This window comes from Ceratotherium simum, chromosome 30, assembly GCF_057802395.1.
Source record: "Ceratotherium simum simum isolate JZ-2026a chromosome 30, ASM5780239v1, whole genome shotgun sequence".
Classification (NCBI taxonomy): Eukaryota; Metazoa; Chordata; class Mammalia; order Perissodactyla; family Rhinocerotidae; genus Ceratotherium; species Ceratotherium simum.
Window position 1 is genome coordinate 37,747,158 of NC_141929.1, and position 24,191 is coordinate 37,771,348.

The 24,191-nt window shown below is 35.7% G+C and overlaps 1 protein-coding gene across 4 annotated transcripts in view; it reads left to right on the forward strand.

Moving 5' to 3' along the window:
* Positions 1-24,191, forward strand: part of ITFG1 (integrin alpha FG-GAP repeat containing 1) — a 265,929-nt gene that overhangs the window by 201,285 nt on the left and 40,453 nt on the right. For 2 of the 4 annotated variants that reach the window (XM_087420312.1, XM_004443425.3), the window contains exon 14: positions 9,754-9,832. In XM_087420312.1, coding sequence (XP_087276438.1) covers positions 9,754-9,832 — 79 coding nt within the window. Of the gene's footprint in view, positions 1-9,753; positions 9,833-10,083; positions 10,185-21,569; positions 21,787-24,191 lie in introns of those variants that run through there. The other 2 variants (XM_087420313.1, XM_087420315.1) reach the window with 2 other exon arrangements.

Consider the following 24,191-nt stretch of genomic DNA (forward strand, 5'->3'; position numbering starts at 1 on the left):
ATGATGTTATATATAGAAAACCCTAAAGAATCCATTGGAAAACTATTAGAAACAGTCAACAACTACAGCCAAGTGGCAGGGTACAAAATCAACTTACAGAAATCAGTTGTGTTTCTGTATACCAACAATGAACTAACAGAAAGAGAACTCAAGAAGAGAATCCTTGGGGGCCGGCCTGGTGGCGCAAGCGGTTAAGTGCGCGCGCTCTGCTGCGGCGGCCAGGGTTTGCCGGTTTGGATCCCGGGCGCGCACCGACACGCTGCTTGGCAGGACATGGTGTGGCGGCATCCCATATAAAGTGGAGGAAGATGGGCACAGATATTAGCCCAGGGCCAGTCTTCCTCAGCAAAAAAAAAAAAAAAAAGGAGGATTGGCAGATGTTAGCACAGGGCTGATCTCACAAAAAAAGGAAGAAGAAGAAGACAATCCCATTTATAATTGCAACAAAAAGAGTAAAATATCTAGGAGTAAATTTAACCAAGGAAGTGAAAGACCTATACAATGAAAACTGTAAGACATTTTTGAGTGAAATCAATGATGACATAAAGAAATGGAAAAATATTGGCACTTAGATTGGAAGAATAAACATGGTTAAAGTGTCCATACTACCTAAAGCAATCTACCCATTCAGTGCAGTCCCAATCAGAATCCCAAGGACATTCTTCACAGAAATAGAATAAAAAGTACTAACATTCATGTGGGGCAATAGAAGACCCCGTATAGCTAAAGCAATCCTGCATAAGAAGAACAAGGCTGGAGGCATCACAATCCCTGACTTCAAAACATACTACAAAGTGATAGTAATTAAAACAGCATGGTACTGGTACAAAAACAGACACACAGATCAATGGAACAGAATTGAAAGTCCGGAAATAAAACCGTATATCTATGGGCAGCTAATCTTTGACAAAGGAGCTAAGGACATACAGTGGAGAAAGGAAAATCTTTTCAATAAATGGTGCTGGGAAAACTGGACAGCCACTTGCAAAAGAATTTAAGTAGACCATCTTCTTTCACCATACACAAAAATTAACTCAAAATGGATCAAAGACCTGAAGGTGAGACCTGAAACTATAAAACTCTTGGAGGAAAATAATAGGTAGTACACTACTCGTCATCAGCCATAAAGGGATCTGTCTACTCAGACAAGAGAAACAAGAAAAAATAAACAAGTGGGACTTCATCAGATTAAAGAGCTTCTACAAGGCAAATGAAACCAGGATCAAAATGAATAGGGAATCCACCAGCTGGAAAAAAATATTTGCAAACCATATGTCTGACAAGGGATTAATCTCCATAATATATAAAGAACTCACACAACTGAATAACAAATAAACGAACAACCCAATCAAAAAATGGGCAGAGGAAATGAAAAGACACTTCTCCAAAGAAGATATACAGATGGCCAATAGTCACATGAAAAGATGCTCAACATCACTAATCATCAGGGAAATGCAAATCAAAACTACACTAAGATAGCACCTTACACCCGTTAGAATGGCTATAATCACCAAGACAAAAAACAACAAATGCTGGAAAGGCTGTGGAGAAATGCGAACCCTAATCCACTGCTGGTGGGAATGCAAACTGGTGCAGCCTCTATAGAAAACAGTATGGAGATTCCTTTAAAAAATTGAAAATAGAAATACCTTATGATCCAGCTATCCCACTACTGGGTATTTATCCAAGGAACCTGAAATCAACAGTCCAAAGAAGCTTATGCACCCCTTTGTTCATCACAGCATTATTCACTATAGCCAAGACATGGAAGCAACCCAAGTGTCCCTCGACTGATGATTGGATAAAGAAGATGTGGTATATATATACCATGGAATACTACTCAGCCATAAAAAAAGACAAAATCGTCCCATTTGCAACAACATGGATGGACCTGGAGAGTATTATGTTAAGTGAAATAAGCCAGAAAGAGAAAGACAAACAGGGCATGATTTCACTCATATGTGGAAGATAAACCAACACATGGACAGATAGACCTGTTTGGTGGTTACCAGGGGCTAGGGGGGTGGGGGTGGGCATAAGGGGTGGAGGGATGCACTTATATGGTGAATGACCAACAATACAACAAAAATTTCACAATAAAAAAAATTACTCTAGATCTCTTGGCACTTGCTGTAAGCATAACCATTTTTAGTACATTTTGTACTTAACATTCATAGGGAGGTAAATGGCACTATTTGGAGGGAACAAACAAACTCTGAAACATGTGGTGCTGTGACATATGGGGTTAGAAACCAAAAGACTTGTAGGCACAGGTGTCAGTCATATCATTTCAATTGGGAAGGGCAAAGTAAGAATCAAGTTACTCATTATGTACATGGGACATGGCAGCAGTTCTCAAACTTCTTGGTCTGAGGACCCCAAAGAATTTTTATTTATGTGAGTTATGTCTATCAATATTACTCTATTTGAAATTAAAACTGAAATAATTTTAAATGTTTTTATTAATTCATTTAAAAGTAACAGTAAACCCATTACCTGTTAATATAACCTATGTTTTATGAAAAAATAACTGAATTTTCCAAATTAAAAAATTAGTGAAGAGTGGCATTGCTTTACATTTTTTCAAATCTCTTTGATACCTAGCAAAATAGGAGACAGAAGATTCTCACATCTCTTTTTGCATTCAGTTTTTTTGTTGTTTTGGTTGAAATATATGAAAAAAAATTTTAACCTCACACAGATGTGGAGTAGAAAAACAGAATGTTTCCTATCCTGTTCAGATAATTGATACCATACCAAAACTCAACAAGTGGCAGTTACTTAAAGGTTACTTGTAATGTGAAATTTGAAACCTTATCAATGAACTTTTCCTACTCTGTTACATTATCCACTGGTGATTTAGAAGTCTGTTGTTTAATTTCCATACATTTATGAATTTCTCAGATTTCTTTCTGTTGTTGATTTCTAATTTAATTCCATTGTGGTCAGAGAACATACTTTGTACAATTTCAATACTTTTACATTTTTTGGATCTTGTTTTATGAGACCATGGTCTCATATATGGTTCCCCGTGGAGAGTGTTCATGTATGTTTCAGAAGAATATGTCTTCTGCTGGAGTTGGGTGCAGTGTTCTATACATATCTACTAGGTCTAGTTGCTTTATAGTGTTGTTCAAGTCTTCTAGTTCTTTGTTGATCTTCTGCCTCAGTGTTCTATCCATTATTGAAACTGGTGTATTAATAATAATGATTACAATAGTATCCAACCATTATTGTTAAATTATCTGTTTCTTCTGTCAATTCCTCATGTATTTGGGGGCTCTGTGGTTAGGTGCATTTATGTATTTTGTTTTTTGGGTTTTTTTTACTTACTAGATTATTGGTTTATTATAAAAGGATATAACTCAGGAACAGCCAGATGGAACAGGTACATAGGGCAAGGTCCAGAAGGGTCCCAAGTGCAGGAGCTTCTGTCCCCAGGGAACTGGGGCTGCATTTATGTTTATAACTGTTATGTCTTCTTGATGGATTGACCCTTTTATCATCATTAAAATGTCAATTTTTTGTCTCTAGTAACAATTTTTGTCTTAAAGTCTGTTTTGTCTGATATTAGTATGGCCACTCCAGCTCTTATTTGGTTACTATTTCCATGGTCTGTCTTCCACATGCTTTTACTTTCAACCTATTTGTTGTCTTTGAATTTACAGTGTGTCGTTTATAGATACCATATAGTTGGATTGTATTGTTCTATCCATTCTGCTAATCTCTGCCTTTTGGTGGCAGTGTTTAATCCATTTACATGTATTATAATTACTGATAAGGTAGGATTTATGTCTGCCATTTTGCTATTTTATTTCTATATATCATGTCTGTTTTCTTCCTCTGTTACACCATTACCACTTTCTTTTGTGTTACATATTTTCTAGGCTATGATTTTAATTCCCTTGTTTGTTGTACTCTAATTTTTAAGTTATTTTCTTAGTGGTTTCTCTCAGAATTACAGTTCCATCTTATCTTAGAAACAATCTAGGCCATATTAATACCTGCTTAATTTCAATAGTATAAACAGGGCCGGCCCCGTGGCTTAGCGGTTAAGTGCGTGCGCTCCGCTGCCGGCGGCCCGGGTTCGGATCCCGGGTGCGCACCGAGGCACCACTCCTCCAGCCATGCTGAGGCCGCGTCCCACATACAGCAACTAGAAGGATGTGCAGCTATGACAGACAACTATGTACTGGGGCTTTGGGGGAAAAATAAATAAATAAAATCTTAAAAAAAAAAAAAATAGTATAAACAAACTTTGCCCTGATATATCTCAGTTTACCGCCCTCGTTTGTGCTTATATTGTCATATAGATTATATCTTCATGCATTATGAGGCCAATTAAAAAACATGATTTTTTAATTCTTGCTTTATGCAGTCGTGTTTTAAATTAGATAGGAGAAAAGAGCTACAAACAAAAATATATTTATACTGTCTGGTAAATTTACCTATAGTTACCTCTACTGATACTTGTTATTTATTTGTATGGATTTGAATTACTGTCTAAGGTACTTTCAGTTCAGCCAGACTCCCTTTATTGTTTCCTTTTAGGTGTGTTAATAACAAATTCAGTTTTTATCTCACAATGTGTTAATTTCCCCTTCATTCTTGAAGGATAATTTTTCTGGATTTTAGTCTTCATGGTTGACGGTCTTTCTTTCAACACTTTGAATATATCATCCTAATGCCTTCTGGTCTCCTGGGTTTCTAATGAGAAATCAGCTCTTAATCTTATTGAAGATCTCTTGTACATAATGAGTTGCTTATCTCTTCCTGCATTTTAAATTCTCTCTTTGACCTTCAACAGTTTGACAATGATGTGTTTGGTGGGGTTTGACTATGATGTATGTTGGTGTGGATCTCTTCAAGTTTATCCTACTTGGAGTTCATTGAGCTTTTGGATGTGCAGATTAATGTATTTAATTAAAGTTGGGCAGTTTCAGTCATTATTGCTTCACATATTCTTTCTGCCACTTTCTTGCTCTCCCCTCTGGGAATCCCATTACTGTTGGTATTCTGAATGGTGCCCCATATGTCTCTGAGGATCTGTTCATTTTCTTTATGTTCCTCATTATTCTTTCTGTTCCTCAAACTGGATAATCTGAATTTACATATCTTCAGTTTGTTGATTCTTTCTTCTGCCAATTTAAATCTCCTGTTGAGCCTCTCTAGTGAATTTTTCATTTGCCTCTATAGTGACTTTTTCATTTCAGTTATTTAAGCTAGAATTTGGTTCTTTTTTGTGATTTCTATGTCTTTATTGATACTCTATTTTGGTGAGACATTGTTCTTATAATTTCCTTCAGTTCTTTAGACATGATTTCCTTTAGTTCTTTGAACATATTTATAATAGCTGATTTAAAGTCTCTGCCTAATAAGTCAAACGTCTAGGCTTCCTTTGGGGCAATTTCTATTGACTGCTTATTTTTTTCCTGTGTATGACCCATACTTTCCTATTTGTGTGTGTCATAATTTTTTGTTGAAAACTGGCCATAAAATGTGTTAAGCCTAGAAATTCCTCCCCTGAACTTGTTGTTGTTGCTGTTTGTTGTTGCTCCTGTTCGTTGTTGTTTTTGCTGTTTGTTCAGTGACTTTCCTGGACTAATCCTGTAAAGACTCTATTCTTTGCTGTGTGTAGCCATTGAAGTCCCTAATCAGCTTAGTGGTCAGCCATGATTGGATAGAGGTTTCCTTAAATCAGAGATTAGGGCCTTTTTAGGTCTTTTGTCTGAAAATAGTGTTCCTCGTGTGTGTGGTCTTCTAGATACCCAAGAATATGTCAGAGCTTTTCAAAGCACCCGCTTTGAACATCTCATTTGCATTTTTCCTTTGAAGATTTGGTCAGCTGCTCATTAGCCCAAACTGATATCACTACCTCAGGCAGCTTCAATATAAACAACTGCTGGGCCGGCCCCGTGGCTTAGCGGTTAAGTGCGCGCGCTTCGCTGCTGGCGGCCCGGGTTCGGATCCCGGGCGCGCACCGCCGCACCGCTTGTCCGGCCATGCTGAGGCCGCGTCCCACATACAGCAACTAGAAGGATGTGCAGCTATGACATACAACTATGTACTGGGGCTCTGGGGGAAAAATAAATAAATAAAATTATAAAAAAAAAAAAAATAAACAACTGCTAATGATTGCTTTTAACAAATGTTCCAGTTTGATAGGACTGTTTGCACAGAGCAAGCTCTCGGTCTGGCCAAATAAAGACAAATACTAAGAATGGAGCTTTTCAGGGACCTGCCAGACAGATCAAATAGAGACAGTTCTCTGGGGTTGGGAGTTGGGGGAGCTCCCAACCTGTTCTTCCCCCTCCATTGGATGCTGGGCTGTTCGTTTTCATAGCTACCTTAGTTGCAAAGCTGTTGGCTTTCAAGGCTACTTCAGAGCTGGGGATAGGGTAAATTTATAAATCAGGCACAGTAGGAGATTAACAACAATAACTAAATATAAAATAGAATAATTATAACAATATACTGTAATAAAAGTTACCATAGATCTTAGCAAACTCAGCATACAATTTTTTTTTCTTTCCTTATTAAGGCAAGAACTTTCACCTTTTCACTTAAAGGAAGCTCTTTACGGCTTCTCTTTGGCATATCCAAATTACCAGCATCACTATTCTTGCACTTTGGGGCCATTGTTGAGTAAATAAGGGTTACTTCAACACAAGCGCTGCGATGCCATGACAGCTGATCTGGTAACCAAGACAGCTACTAAGTGACTAATGGGCAAGTAGCATATATATCGTGGATATGCTGGACAAAGGGGTGATTCATGCCCTAAGCAGGATGGAGTGGGACAGTGTGAGATTTCATTACACTATTCAGAATGGTGCACAACTTAAAACTTATGAATTGTTTATTTCTGGAATTTCTCATTTGATATTTTCAGACTGTGGTTGACCATGGGTAACTGAAACCGCAGAAATCGAAATCACATTTAAGGGAGGACTCCTGTATTCTTATCTAGATTCAGTCGTTTGTCTTCAATAAATATTCCTCAGATCCTTGCAAACCTTTGATTTCCAGAGTTCTGAAAAAATTTATTTTGACAATTTTTTTCCAATGTTCTCATTGCTTTTATGAAGGAGATTTTCTGAGGTCCTTACTATACCATACCATTCCAGAAGTGATTCTCCCCTACTCGTACATTAAAACCCACTGGTCTCTCTTGTTCTTTGAATGACCTTTTATCCATTCATGGTTTTGTAACATAATGCGTTGGTCACTTGGAAAATACTGGTTTGCCAAGTTACACAGAAGTGTTAACACATTTCATTATATAATATTTTAAAATCACATTTGTTAATATCACCACTGATCTCATCAGAAAAGTTTTTAAGTTTTTAATGTGTCAGGCTCACAGTGGTGCATACAAGTCTTCCAAAATTCCAATTTTCATTTGGAAGCTCAGATTTTATTATTAGCAACAAATACTGTCAGTCATTTTCCTAAAAGTGACAGACTCACTTTGTCATTTTCAGGAAAATGTCTAAATACCCAAGTCTGAATAACCATGCTTTAGTGCCACTGCTAGTTACCCACCCTTTTACAGTGGAGTTTTGTGACCACCCCCAGGGATTCTTGTACCACATTGAACTACTGTGTAGAGGAATCAAATCTGGATTTTTGGACCTTGTCTATCATAGTGACTGGCCCATGGTGAGAAATGAACTTCAGCTTCAGGACTCATAATAGAGACTTGCTGACTGATTTTTTTAATTGAATATAGGGCAAGAGAGAAAAAAATGCCTAAATAAATCTGTAAAGTAAGATACTGTGGACAATAGTATGAAATTCTCAAAGTGTGAATTAGCAAAAATATTCAAGAATATAATTGGGAAATTGAAGCATTGAAAACAATGCTTATAGCCCAAGACCACCAGTCTTCCAGTATGGAGACTAGACTATGGATAATAAAGTAAATTTGAGGTTATAACACAGTAATAAATGTAGCCTCTTAAGTGTTATCTCTAAGCCTCACCGGAATGAGACAAGTTTAAAGGATAAAAGGGCATACCCTATTCCAAAGAAACAGACCTGGGACAGATGAAATAATTTATGTTAAGTATATACTATATTAGCAATGTTTGTTGCTAAGCATGCAGAGCAACGAAAAGCTCGTAGGAGTGTAAATTGGTAATACCTCTTTGGTGAAAAAATTGGCACTACCTAGTACAGTTGAAGATGCAAATATCCTCTGACTTTACAGGTCTACCTCTGGGTACATAACCCTTGATAAACATTTGCACTCATGCATCAGGTGACATACATAAAAATGCCATGTTTATCATGGCAAAAAAAAATGGAAACAAGTGTTGATCAACAATAGAATGAAAAATATTTATGCTGTAATCATACAATGGAATATTCTACAGCAGTGAAAATGAACTACAGCTACATGCTTAATCATGGATGAATCTCAAAATGATGTATTTTAAAAAGCAGGTCACAGAAGGATATGCACAGTATGATTCCACTTACATAAAAATTAAAAACAGACATAACCAAATATATGTTAACATATTTACATATATGATAAAACTATAAAGGAAAAAAGGAATAATTGCATGAAGAAGATAATTCCATAATTTAACTTCTATTAAACTATCTGTGGTTTGCTTTAAAACTGCTTATCTAAAGAACAAAGCTTTCTCTTGCCCATCTTCAAGACATTAATATAGATATAGAATTTTGGTAATTCTTTCATGGAAATAGTATGTTGTACAAAGTATAATATTCTTCTTTATACATAAAAATACTTCATTAATAAGTTTTTTTTTTTATTATTTGTGTGACATTCTTCATGAATCTTCATTCAATTAGTAATATCTTATGACTAATTCCATTCTTATATAACAACCTGTTTTGTTATGGTCATTGAAAGCACATGGATGTCTAAAGTTCTTAAAATATCAATCAGGTAATTGTAGTATCAATGAAATTAATTATTTCTTGCCTGTTATCCTAGAGGAAAATGATTTCTAGTGTATCATTAGACTATCTAAATGTCTTTATTAACTTTTTCCTACTTTATTGGGAAGAACAGTAGAATTTTGAATTCTATAAAGTATTTAAAGCATTTCTTGATCATTTTGTCATCTCTTTTTAGGATACCCATTGCAGATATTGGTTTCTTTATACCCTATTTAATTAGCCTTGATTTCTAAAGGGAATAAATCATTCTGTCAAAGTGTGAGGAATGTTCCAGAAATAGGGAACAATATACAAGTTGGAGATAAACCTCACCATTGTAACTAGGCTCTGCCAATTATGTTTTCCTTAACCAGAAAATAATGTATTCTCTAAATCTAGTACATGAGATTAAATGTGGTAAACTACTCATCAATATTTTTCATTCTATTGTAATTATTATGGATGGATTTTATTTATTTTGATACTTTAGTGGGACAATGTAAACTATGTCCAGTCCATCCCAGAAGGGAAAAGCAATGCTGTATTCAACAGAAATGTCAGAATAAAACTGTTGTAGCTCTATTCTAGATGGAACCAAAAGTAGTGAAGAAAATTTTGCTTAAAATATTCATCCTTATATAATAAAGAAGAGACAATATTAGATCTTAGAAATATCACTTTTGAAGTGTTACCTATTTATGGAAATGTTCTCTAAGTAACTGCCATCTATGCAAGACTTATATGTAAGAATGTTTTACTTTATTTGTAATAGCTTTGCCTAAAACTTCAAATGATTCGCTTACTTTCCAAGGCTTAACTATTCCTTTTTTATTGCAGCCCTTTGGAGTAAATCAGCCTGGACCTTATATCATGTATACAACTGTAGATGCAAATGGATATCTGAAAAATGGTTCAGGTAAGACGAGATACAGTATACTTAATGCATAAAAGCACCTTTAATCAATATATTGACAAAATAAACTGGATAACAAAACTTATCATGATGTTTTCACACCCTTTATAGAATTTTCACTTTTTATATTATATGTAATCTCTCTGTAGACTTACATTGGTAGATTACAAAAGGTCTTCATGACAAATATACTAACGTTAATTCCTGATATATCCCTCTTGTGATGGAGCTAAATCATTATCCTTATTTTTTAGTTGAAGTAACAGAGATTGGGAGAAATTACTTGAGTTACCTTGATCAAAGTGTGAAGTGGGGGCCGGCCCCGTGCCTTAGCAGTTAAGTACGCGCACTCCACTACTGGCAGCCCCGGTTCAGATCCCGGGCGCGCACCGACACACTGCTTCTCCGGCCATGCTGAGGCCGCATCCCACATACAGCAACTAGAAGGATGTGCAACTATGACATACAACTATCTACTGGGGCTTTGGGGGAAAAAAAAGGAGGAGGATTGGCAATAGATGTTAGCTCAGAGCGGGTCTTCCTAAGCAAAAAAAAAAAGAAGAGGATTAGCATGGATGTTGGCTCAGGGCTGATCTTCCTCACAAAAAAAAAAAAGTGTGAAGTGGTAAATTAGTTAATAAAACTCACTTTAGAAGAAGAAGTAAAAATTAGGAATCCAATCTAGACTAATCCTAGTTTTTTCATATGTAGAATAGAAGCTGGAATATTATATAGAGAGTTTTTTGAAATATGATTATAAAGAAAAGGATCTAGTTATACATTTGAATCAATAGTAAAGGGAAATGCAATCAAGACAAAAAGGAAATAAGACTAAGCAAAGGATGTCTGCTTTTGACAGACGGCTGGCTGACAGAGATGAGATCCAGACCACAGTAAATACAACTGTGATCATCTCGATTCACTAAGTAAGAAAGGGAATCCTAACATATGCTTCTTTGAGACTCCTAGAGTCCTAATCATGAAGAAGTGTAAAAGAGTTGCTGTTACTCCTCCATTTTTATGGACCAAAAAAAAGAGGAGAACTCATTATAGGGTCATTCTCATTTTATATAATAGCTGAACACGAATCAAATATACCAGAGTGAGTTTCCTTTTTGGCTAATTGTACACATTTAAGACTCAATCATACTACTGCTTCAGCACAGAAACATACCATAACACAAAACTGTTTAAAAAATTCAAGGAGAAATTGACAAACACAGTTATAGTCAAATACTTTAATATACCACTGTCAGTCAAGGAAACTTAAAATAAATAAGGATATAGACTATTTGAACAAATCACTTATGTTTTAATTCAGATACGTATTAAACTGTGCAAAAAAGGTTCAGGACCAGCTGGTTTATCTTTTATCACTTAATTCTTTTAGACTTGCAAAATGCAGATAATTTCAGTGCTAGGTAAGATGTTCCAGAACATAAGAAAAAAAGATGAAATAACTTATTTCATTTCATGAAGCTAGTATAATTTAGGCAGAGCCAGCATACTCAAAACCAAAAACTTAGCTCACTGGTGAGTTATCAGTGAAAAATGCTAGCTAAAATACGAACAATTTCAATTCATCTGTATTTTGAAAGAATTGCTTACTTAATACCATCAAGTAGGTGATTATCTCAGGAATGCACTGATGGTTTAAAATGGGGGAAAATCTCTTTATTATCATAACAATAGATCAATTTTTTTAAGCCCTGTCTTCCTCTTTTTTTTTCATATAATGATACATTGTGTAAATCGTTCCATGTCTGTTCATATAGCTAGTACTGATTTGTTTTGGGATTGTTTTGTATGGTGATACAATAACTACTTTAGACAGTCTTCGGTTGTTTATTTTTTTCAATATAATACAACAGTAAAGATCTTTGTGCATATATTTTTTGTGCAATTAAATGAATAATTCTCACTTCATAGAAAAAAATCTGGAAGAATATTCATCAAATTGTTAATGTTTATCTGGGAGCAAGATTTCAAGAGATTCACTTCCTACTTGGCACATTTCTGTAACTATTTACTACTTTCAGTCTTTTAATTTAATTTTTAAAAAAGATAAATTTTGTAGCAAATCAAAGCATATCAAAACTATTAGTTTAATTAAAATTAGATGTAGAAAATATTTTTTAAATCTGTGATTGTTGATTCATTCAAAAAAAATATTTACTGAACTTCTACTGCAAACCAGATGTTGGCACCTAGTAGGATATCTTACTAGATGCTGAAAATCCATTCAGCAATATTCACTACCCATTACTATTTTTTTAAGTGAATGGAAGATTATTTCCTTAGCATGATTTCTTTTTAGTCTACCCCAAAACAATAATGGAACATTGGATTTATTCTTAGTAAATTAAGTATTTATTTCTTCCCTGGATTGGGAAGGAATTTGTAAGTCTAAAAGCAAAGGAGAAAATATCTACCAAAAAGATAAATGAAGTTGAATTCACAAATCAAATGAATGCATAAATTTCCTGGTAAAAAATCGTGAACAAAAATAAAAGGCAGTAGCAAACTGGGAAAATCCAAATGTCCAACAATAGAGAAATAATTAATAAATTATGCCATTTTATAATAATTTCTAGTCTACAGAATATTTTAAAGTAATTTTTAATGAAGTGAACAGATGTTTATGGCATAACATTTGGGAGGGAGGCACATCTGCGTATATAATCCAGATTGTGTGTGTGTTTTTAAGTGTACCTACGTGTAGGAAAAATATAAAAACAAAATGACATATAGAAATGTTACTATTGGGGGCCGCCCCTGTGGCTTAGCAGTTAAGTGCGTGCACTCTGCTACTGGCGGCCCAGGTTTGGATCCCAGGCGCACACCAATGCACTGCTTGTCTGGCCATGCTGAGGCCGCATCCCACATACAGCAACTAGAGGGATGTGCAGCTATGACATACAACTATCTACTGGGGCTTTGGGGGAACAAAAAAAAAAAAGAAATGTTACTATGATTATCTCTTGGTTGTAGGATTTTCTTCTTTATATGTTTTTCGCATTTTAGTTTACTACCCTGATTATATTTTGCTTTTAATTTAATAAATAAATTAATAGGGCCGGCCCTGTGGCTTGGTGGTTAAGTGCACGTGCTGCGATGCTGGCGGCCCGGGTTCGGATCCCGGGTGCGCATCGAGGCACCACTTCTCCGTTCATCCTGAGGCCGAGTCCCACATACAGCAACTAGAAGGATGTGCAGCTACGACACACAACTATCCACTGGGGCTTTGGGGGGAAAAAATAAAATAAATAAAATCTTTAAAAAAAAATAATAAATAAATAAATTAATAATAAATAATAGTAAATATATTAAAATGTTTTATATGTACACTATATTTCATGCATAAATACATGTTCTAAACAGGGAAGTGACACTTTATTTAATTGATTTAGGAAGTACTGTTACGAAAAACCTGCCCCAAATCTTAAAAGGATGAAAATTCCTAGTTTAAATATTAAGCATGTTGAAGTCTAAAGAAATATTACTTTGTTAAATCATACCTTCCCACCCCTCCAGCCCCACCAGGAGAGAACTTTCCACTCTAGGAAGAGAGTGACCGCACGCTTATGTGTTTCAGAAGCTACAACTCTGGTTTTCTTGTAGAACAGCTAAGGGTCACTGCTCATTATGGGTCATGAAATTAATTTAGTGGCTTATGATGAGGACTTTTGATTTAATAGAGTAAAAGAGAACGATAGAAAATATCAGAGTACACCACAAATATAATGTTAAATATTGTTTCATAAAAGTTTTATTTTAGGGGTTTGTGTGTATTTCTTACTGAGTGATGACATAAAATGTAGTTTTTATTGTGGGTTGTGGTCAAAAAAGTTTGAAAGCTACTGCCAGAGACAATAACAAGCCTTGGTGTTATTCAAAAGAGCCCTGGCCTAATTATCGTTTTGCTTATAGATGGATCTTATCATTGTTACCAAATACTCTGTGGTCTTATTCTCCTTCCTAGCAAAGCCTGAATAGTCAAATGTTACTAGAGGGTTACATTACAGAGTCGTCATTGATTTTCTAAATAACTGATAGTTCCTAACAGATCAAAAAAAATTAACTACATTTATCATGAGTATTTTAGGAGCTAAACTCCTCTGGTTTTGAATCTAGGATTTTGTTTACTACTCTTTTAGATTAGCCAGAGATCTGCAATGGGGATCCATAGTCCCCAAACAATATTTGATATAAACTTAGTAGATTGAGGCATGTTGGCAAAATTGTGTGAACTAGTGAGTTGTTGGTTATTTGTGAATAATAACATTATTAGACCAAAAATTGTTTTTCTACTGCTTAAATTACCTATTTGGTCCTATTATTTGGCCCTATTATTTAAATCTAAAGGGAAAATTATTTCCCTTTAGTCCTGTGAGGTTACTATTTGTTAACATATCTGAGAAAAACATAAGTAACACTTACCTTCTATGCACTCTTCAACACATGCCTCAAATATAAGAGCTGTTAGAATGTATGGCAGGCTGAGAGAACGGCACGTCTAAGGGCAGAGAAGCATTTGGATTAAGGTATAACAAAATTCATATTGACGGAAAACATTAGATTACTGAGGAAAAGGATTTGTTGTAACATATAATCACATTGTCTTTCTATAATTTTAATTACAACGGTTCAGATTTCTTCTTTTTAATCAATAGTTGTCAATTACATCTTCCAGTGTCAAAAAACATTTTATTCTTTATGTTCATTTCTCACATATATATTTTGTGAAATTATCTTCAAAGTATAGTCATGTGGCATTTATCCACATGTAACTATTCATTAGAGTTTTTTTAGTCCTGAATCATTTTATTTTAACCACTCATCACATTTTAAATTGTCATACTCATAGTTCAGCCAAAAATTTTAGCTTGAGCAATAATTAATTGGGCATATTTTTGTGTCAAAAATCATAATTCATAACAAAGGAAAATGGCAAGAGTTGTTATGCCCTCCTGGATTATCCGTGACATTCTTCTCTGAAAGAATGAATTCTTGCAAGAGGAATCATTCCCTTACCTTAATCTCGCATCAACCAAAGATCTGGCAGGAATACCAAAGTAAACAGAGATAAGGATGGGGGATTTGGCTAGCGATGGTGATTTTCTTTCACTGAAATGAAAGAGAGGGCGAGAGGGAAGATAGGGAATAACTCTAAGCAGTAATTGATATATCCTCTTGATATAATTACAAGCATTGAATAAGTGAATGAATGAATGAATTACAAGAAATACAGAAAGTCTGAGAAACTGTAAGAAAGTTTGCAAATTATTCAGCTGTTCGCAATTAGAAATCCCATCTGCACAGATGCAAATGAGTCAGTCATATTCTGGAAAATCAAAAGAAAGAAAACCAGAAATTATAGTGCCAGCAAAAACAAAAGATTTGCTTCATGAAATTCTATTTACAAACTGATTTCTAATATAGTATTACTAAGTCTATACAGATCTTATTACTGAAAGAAAAACTGCCAATAACAACGACTTTGGGAACAGAAAGTGGGAGAAAGAATATAATTTGTCTATTCTTTGGTCTTTAGCAAATGTTTTGTCATTCCACAAGTTGTAAATAATTCAACAAACCCTGTCTACTGTGCAAGTATATTTGGTCCAAAGGAATTTGATTACAATCTCATTTGTCACCCAGTAATACCACTGATGTATTCCTTCTCATTGCCTTAATCGTACTTAAAGACTTAACTATTTTCAGTATCCATGTTTTCCTCTAACTTCATGCACAACACAAACCATAGAAAGCTATTATATGCTACAATAAAAGTTGAAATTCACTAATATTTTATGTATACAATGTCTGTAACAGGAAGCACTCAGTACACATTGAACAAATGCAAGAATGAAATAAAATTCTAGAGATGATTTTCTCATGCATACGTAAATAAAATATTGCCAATACAAGGAATAAGTTGAGTCTAAAATTGAAATAGAGTAGTATTTGAAGAAAAACTAAATTCTGCATCTCCCTAATTAATTTTTCACCACTCCCTATCTTAAATTTGTTAGAAATACAGTATCAGGTAAAGTCAAAAAAGTAAATTTAAAGAAGAGATATACTGATTTAATTACATATTTTATTTTTAGCAATTTACTCATAGGTATTTACTTTTTTAAGCTAGCTCTACCCTGAAACAAATTCTAAATTTTTATTCTCTCGTATGCTTTTTCCATTATTAATCTTGAGGTTTTAGACCAAAAAAACAACAGGAGAATTAAAAGCCACAAACAGCAAATATATTGTACAGACCCATAATTAGATTGTGCCTACTCAGCATAATGCCTCCAGCTCCCCACACTGCTCCCACAAAGACCTAAATCATGGATCAGTATTTTCTCATCTTTCCGTAATCCCTGACATTGCTCATTGCAAATTTAGATAACAATTGTCTGAAGTAACATCAGAGATTAGCTTCTAGAATATTGAGATCTCTTAGAAATCTAGTTGTAGAAATTAATCTTTCTAAAGCACAGCTCTTTTTATATCCCTAAGTGGCTTCCTACTGCCTGAGAATCAAGGACTTCCATAATTGAACCCTAAATTATCTACCAGGCTTATCTATCCCTAATTCCCTTTATGTATCCTACACATACCCAGCTTCATTTCCAGTATGTCTTGCTTTCTCCACTTCCAAGATCAATGCCTTTGTTTGCCCTTTCAATGTCTACCTCTTCCCCATCCCTACATCTCAGAACTTCAAATATGACAATACTAGCACTATCCCATCATTCTTTCACTAACCCCACTCCCAAAACGGGAAATAAACTCTCTTCCCACCAAATCTCAATAGAACTTTATGTGGTACCTCTCTTACAACACCTGCCACACTCTACCTTGTATCAAAAGTATGTCTCTGTCTTATCTCCCCTGAGACTATAGACTCATTGAGGACTGGTTTTATACCTAATTTTGTTTATATGTGCATTTCCCATTCTAGAACACCCAAGTATTTGTTGAATGTTTACATAAGATCAGTACAAAGTCTTCGATTTCTTTATTTTTTTTTTCAATTTCTATATAGATTACATCATGTTCACCACCCAAAGACTAATTAGAATCCATCACCACACACATGTGCCTAATCATCCCTTTCACCCCCCTCCCTACGCGCTTCCCCTCTGGTAACCACCAGTCCAATCTCTGTCTCTATGTGTTTGTTTGTTGTTGTTTTTATCTTCTACTTATGAGTGAGATCGTACGGTATGTGACTTTCTCTCGCTGACTTATTTCGCCTAGCATAATACCCTCAATGTCCATCCATGTTCTAACAAATGACTGGGTTTCATCGTTTCTTATGGCTGAGTAGTATTCCATTGTGTATATATACCACATCTTCTGCATCCGTTCATCCTTTGATGGGCATCTAGGTTACTTCCAAGCCTTGGCTGTTGTGAATAATGCTGCAGTGACTTTAGGGGGTGCATGTAACTTTACACATTGGTGTTTTCGTGTTCTTTGGATAAATACCCAGCAGTGGAATAGCTGGATCGTATGGTAGTTCTATTCTTAATTTTTTGAGGAATCTCCATACTGTTTTCCATAGTGGCTGCACCAGTTTGCACTCCCACCAGTCGACTATGAGAGTTCCCTTTTCTCCACATCCTCTCCAAAACTTATTTCGTGTCTTGTTAATTATAGCCGTTCTGACCGGCGTGAGGTGAGATCTCATTGTAGTTTTGATTTGCAATTCCCTGATAGTTAATGATGTTGAACATCTTTTCATGTGCCTGTTGGCCATCTGTATATCTTCTTTGGAGAAATGTCTGTTCAGGTCTTTTGCCCATTTAAGACCCATTTCTTTAAAATAAGATTTAAGACGGAAAACTTGAGCAGAAAGCTTAACCAAAGTAGATCATAGTAACAGTTATATGAACAGTTATAACCATTCATATCTGGTTATAAGCAGATTTTTTTCAAATCTAATATAAAGTAGTGGAAATAGTTCATAAAAATAGAATTAAAATTAATAGATCTGTGGATGTTTATTATAGTTATAAAGCCCCTACTTTGTGCTGGGCACTATTCCAGACTCACTACATGTTCGCTCATTGAGTTTCACAGTATCCTTGTATGGCAGCCCTCATTCTACAGCTGAGCAAACTGAGGCTCTGAGAGCTTAAGTAATTTGGCTGTGTCATTCAGCTGTTAACTAGCAGAGCTGGATTAAAACTCAAAACTGCCTAACTATAAAACCTACACGTTCTTAACACTACTCCAGTATTTTTAAATGTCATCTTGTGGAAGGTTGAGGTATCCTAAAAAGAGTAAGTTATCCTTAACAGTCTTTGTTTCATTTCTGTTTAAACCATGGTAACAATGTAAAGTGAAATGATGACTACAATTTAACAAACACAAACTGCTTTTTTATGATGTTTCTGTTTCTTTTTTATTGCTTTAGACTTATGATTTTTGTACTTCATGATCTTGTTTTTTTATAATGATTTCAGAAACAACACTTAGATAATGAGTACATTCCTTGGCTTTCTGGGAGGTTGCTGATCCTACTTTATTTATTTAGTAGTTGAGTGATAGTTAAAAGAGTCTGTCAACCCAGTGATTCTAACACATTGCTTGATGTTTGTTCCTGAGGGATATCATCATGATTTTTTATGACCAAAGACTTGAGGGCTACTCCTAAGTAATAATAGTAGCCAACAGTGATTAGTACTTACTTTGACCAGGCACTGTGCAAAGCATTTTACATGGATATTCCCATTTATAGTATTAGGTGTAAAATTTCCTGTCAGCTACATATATTGCATGAAGTTTTTAAAATTAAAATACACAAGAATAAAAAAATACTGTAGTGTCATAATAGAACATATATTGATAGATAGAAGAGAAAATTTCCCAATACAGTAAGTTAAAGTTATGATCCTGGTGTTCTGCTCTTGCATTTCTTTCTTCCTTGATTTAGATGAAGATAGATTTCCATTTTCTTAATACAATCTGAAGAAGACAATAGATTCACCTTAAAACGTCTAATATTTTTTTTGTGTGTGTGTGTGAGGAAGATCAGCCCTGAGTTAACATCCGATGCCAATCCTCCTCTTTTTGCTGAGGAAGATTGGCCCTGGGCTAACATCTGTGCCCATCTTCCTCTATATGGGATGCCACCATAGCATGGCTTGACAAGTGGTGCATCGGTGTGCATCCAGGATCCAAACCCGCACACCCCGGGCCGCCGAAGCAGAGCATGCGCACTTAACTGCTACGCCACTGGGCCAGCCCCAAAACATCTCATATTTCTAACATTCTTCATTTAACACCAAAGAAGTTACATTTTTAACAGTTGAGACTATAATTAAATTTAGTCATTTTAATCCAAGAACTTGACCATATTTACAATTAAAATGTATGAATAGATTGTTTTATTAAATGTGTCCTTTTGACTATCTTACTTTTAGTATCTTTAAGCCTTTTTCATGTAAGCAGAACTACTTGTTTTATTAAATGTGTCCTTTTGACTATCTTACTTTTAGTATCTTTAAGCCTTTTTCATGTAAGCAGAACTACTTCTAAAAGTTTTTCCATAATACATAGTACTGGTAGTTTTATTATACAAAACAGAAATAACAGTTTACTTATATTCAAAAGTTAAAAAATAGAATACTGACTCATGGGGGAGAACACTAAGAACCAAATAGTGTTCTCTGCCAAATGTTTTTATGAGGCTATTGTTATTTTTTTATATTAAACGAGGTAATAGGAATCACTTGTTCTTTAATCAATAAATATTTTAGAATTTGTTAGTGATATCTGAATAATTTAATAGATAACACAGAATGGATGTTCACTATTAAGAATTAAATTCTCTCTCTCACCGAGGAAGATACCATTTAATACACTCAAGTAGTTTAGGGAAGGAGGCACTAATGGTCTGAAGGACTTCTTGCCATAAAACAGAGCAAGAAGGTTATTCCACAAAACTGGCAAACTCAGGCTTAGTTTTCAGATTAGAAAACTGAGTATTAAGAACAAAAAGAATACAGGTTAAAACCTTGTACGGTAATTAACATTTTTAAATGTCTGCCATTCCTTCACTGATACAGGCTAATTGATATTCTTTAATGTTCTCCTAGCATTAATTCTTTTCATGCTCTACCCTGTGAATGAGTAGTTATTTGAAAGGCTGCTACGCAGTTGTAACTATTAAATGAAATATAATAAGAAAGCACTTAGATACTGCCTCAAGCAGAACTCTTAAATCATACGGGCATGCTCAACAACAACAAGAAAAACAAAAACAATTAGAAAGTGATCATAGGACTTGAATAGATATTTCTCCAAAAAAGATATACCAATGGCTAATACGTACATGAAAAGATGTTCAACATCATTAGTCATTAGGTTACTGCAAATCAACCTCACATTCACAATGAAATTCCACCTCACACTCATTAGAATGGCTACTATCCAAAAAACAGAAAGTAACAAGTGTTGGTGAGGATGTAGAAAAATTAGAACCCTCATGTACTGTTGATACTGTTGATGTGCTATAGGCTAAATGTTTATGTCCCCCCAAAATTCATATGTTGAAATCCTAATGCCCAATGTGATAGTATTAGGAGGTGGGGCCTTTGGGAAGTGATTAAGTCATGGGGCAGACCCCTCACAAATGGGATTAGTGCCTTATAAAAGAGGCCCTAGAGGGTTCCCTTGCCCCTTTCACCATGTGAGGACACAGCGAGAAGGCACTGGCTATGAACCAGGAAGCAGGCTCTCACCAGAACACAACCATGTTGGCATCTTGATCTTGGACTTCCCAGCCTCCAGAACTATGAGAAATAAATTTCTGTTGTTTATAAGCTACCCAGTGAGTGGTATTTTGTTATAGCAATCTGAACAGACTAAGATATGGTGGTAGTGTAAAATGGTGTAGCTGCTATGTAAAACAGTATGACAGTTCCCGTAAAATTAAACAGAGTTATTGTATGATCCAGCAATCTCACTTCTAGGTATATACCCAAAAGAATTGAAAGCGAGGTCTCCAAAAGATATTTGTACACCCATGTTCATAGCAGCATTATTCACAATAGCCAAAAGGTATGAGCAACCAAGTGTCCATTGAGAGATGAATGGATAAACAGAATGAGGAATATACCTACAATGGTATATTATTCAGCCTTAAAAGGGAAGGAAATTCTGACACATGCGACATTATGCTAAGTGATATAAGCCAGTCACAAAAAGACCGTATGATTCCACTTATATAAGGTACCTAGAGTAGTCAAATTCATAGATACAGAAAGTAAAACGGTGCTTGCCAGGGAGTAGGACAGGAGGGGAATGGAGAGTTATTATTTAATGGGTACAGAGTTTCAGTTTTGCAAGATGAAGATTTCTGGAGATGGATAGTTTCTGGAGGCGGTTGCACAACAATGTGGATGTACTTAATACTACTGAACTGTACACTTAAAAATGGTTAAGATAGTGTGTTAGGGTTCTGCAGAGAAACAGAACCAATAGGATTTGTCTACACACACACATATATGTACATATATCTGGAGATACAGGAATTAGCTCATGCGATTATAGAGGCAAAGAAGTCTCCTGAGTCTTCCTGGAGAACCAGGGAGCTGGTGGTGTAATTCAGTCTGTCTGAAGGTGTGAGAACCAGGGGAGCTAATGTCTGGGCGCAGGAGGAGATGGATGTCCCAGCTCAAGCAGAGGGAGCAGACTCACCCTTCCCCCGCCTTTGTGTTCTCTTCAGGCTCTCTTCAAGGACTGGATGATGCCTCCTGCATTGGTGAGGGAGATCTTAGTCAGATGCTAACCTCTTCCAGAAACACCTCACAGACACACCTTGAACTAATGTTTTACCAGCTATCTGGGCATCCCTTAGCCCAGTCAAGTTGACACAAAATTAACCATCACAGATGGTAAATTTTGTTATGTGTATTTTACCACAATTAAAAATAAAAATAAAAAGCCCTAAGGAAATATATGAGGGTGATTCTAAGAAGACTCTCTGGTCCCATTTAGAAATGTAATTTTGTTTAACTTAGACATCATTAGCCTTTTTATCCTCAAAAAAGCTTATCATGACTTGTGACACCCACTTGTCATAGCTAAAACTTGTCAACCACACCTATAGAACTCTGCCGAAGATGCACCCTTACTAACCAGCTGCCATCATGAAAAGTTCAAAACAACTAATTTATGCTCTCACAGGCTGAAAGTCTTTGAGTCATTAGTTGCCTTAGCCAATCCAGTAGACACTTTAAAACTATGTGACTTTACAAGCTCAGAGTATATTCTAAGGTACATATCATCTTTTTTCCCCCCTAAAGTGCTTCTGCAGATATTCAATAAACTCAATAACTTAGCTAAGAGAAATACTTTCATACTTTGATAGCTTCTATTTTTGTTAACATTTGTTTATCTTTCTCATAGTTCTTTTATTTCTTTACTTGTCTGACTGTTGTGCAAAGGAGGTATTCACACACTCATCATTTGTGCCAATAATGTAAAAGTAAAATAAAGTTTAATGAGAAATGACAGGTAGAAAAACAGCAGAATGCCTGGGCTGCAGTCCTCTCACTGTCTTGCAGTAAGGCACACTTGAATCAACTGTAGTGGGATGCACCTTGGGAAATACTCCAGCAGAAGATAAAATGTCCAGGAAATGTAAAATGATCTGTGGCATTTTATAATTTATATGGATATTGGAAGACAACGGGGAATATCTAGATGAAAAGAGAGCTACCTGGTTAAGGAAAATGACCTTGTTAGAAAGGAGGAGCCTCTGGAGCTAAGCTTCAGTTATTAGCCCGTTCTTTTGTTGATCTAACTGACTTGCTGAGCCAGCTCCCTCCTAAGTTATCAAAAGGTAGGAGAAAATGAACCCAGGACCATCCAAATTTGCCTCTCCCATCTTCCCCTTAAAATATAAGCTCCTCAATGTTCAAATCTTTTCCTAATTCATCTTTCTGTTTGCACTGCTGTAAAGTGCCTGCCGACTGAATATTCATGAGTTTTATAGTCTATGTCAGGATTTCTCAAATCAGCACTATTGACGTTTGGGGCCAGGTAATTTTTTGTTGTGGGGACTGCTCTGTTTATTATAGGGTGCTTAGCAGCTTCCTTGGCCTCTATTGACTAGATGCCAGTAACACCCCCCAGTCATGACAATCAAAAATGTCTCCAGTGGCCACCCCCATGGACTAGTGGTTAAGTTGGGCACGGTCCGCTTTGGCAGCCCGGGTTCAGTTCCTGGGCGTGGACCTGTACTAGGCGGCGGCCGTGCTGTGGCGGCAACCCACATGCAAAATATAGGAAGATTGGCGTGAATGTTAGCTCAGGGCGAATCTTCCTCAGCAAAAAAAATAAAATAAGTCTCCAAAGAAGAATAAAGCAGGCGACATCACGGTTCCTTATTTCAAGCTATATTATAAAGCTGTTGTAATTAAAACAGTATGTAACTGGCATTAAAACAGACACATAGATCAATGGAACAGAATTGAAAGCCCAGAAATAAAACCATACATCTACAGACAGCTAATCTTCGACAAAGGAGCTAAGAACATACAATGGAGAAAGGAAAGTCTCTTCAATAAATGGTGTTGGGAAAACTGGACAGCCACATGCAAAAGAATGAAAGTAGACTATTATCTTTCGCCATACACAAAAATTAACTCACAGTGGATTAAAGACTTGAAGGTAAGACCTGAAACCATAAAACTCCTAGAAAAGAATATAGGCAGTATGCTCTTTGACATCGGTCTTAGAAGGATATTTTCAAATACCATGTTTACTCTGGCAAGGGAAACAAAAGAAAAAGTAAACAAATGGGACTTCATCAGACTAAAGAGCTTCTGCAGGGCAAAGGAAACCAGGAACAAAATGAAAAGGCAGCCCACCAACTGGGAGAAAATATTTGCAAATCATGTATCCAACAAGGGGTTAATCTCCAAAATATATGGAGAACTCAACACAACTCAACAACAAAAAAAACAACCCGATCAAAATGTGGGCAGATGATATGAACAGACATTTTTCCAAAGAAGATATACAGATAGCCAACAGGCACATGAAAAGATGTTCACCATCATTAATTGTTAGGGAAATGCAAATCAAAAGTACACTGAGATATCACCTTACACCTGTTAGAATGGCTGTAATTACCAAGATAAAAAGTAACAAATGTTGAAGAGGATGTGGAGGAAAGGGAACCCTCATACACTACTGGTGGGAATGTAAACTGGTGCAGCCACTATGGAAAACAGTATGGAGATTTCTCAAAAAATTAAAAATAGAAATACCATATGACCCAGGTATCGCACTACTGGGTATTTATCCAAAGAACTTGAAATCAACAATTCAAAGACACTTA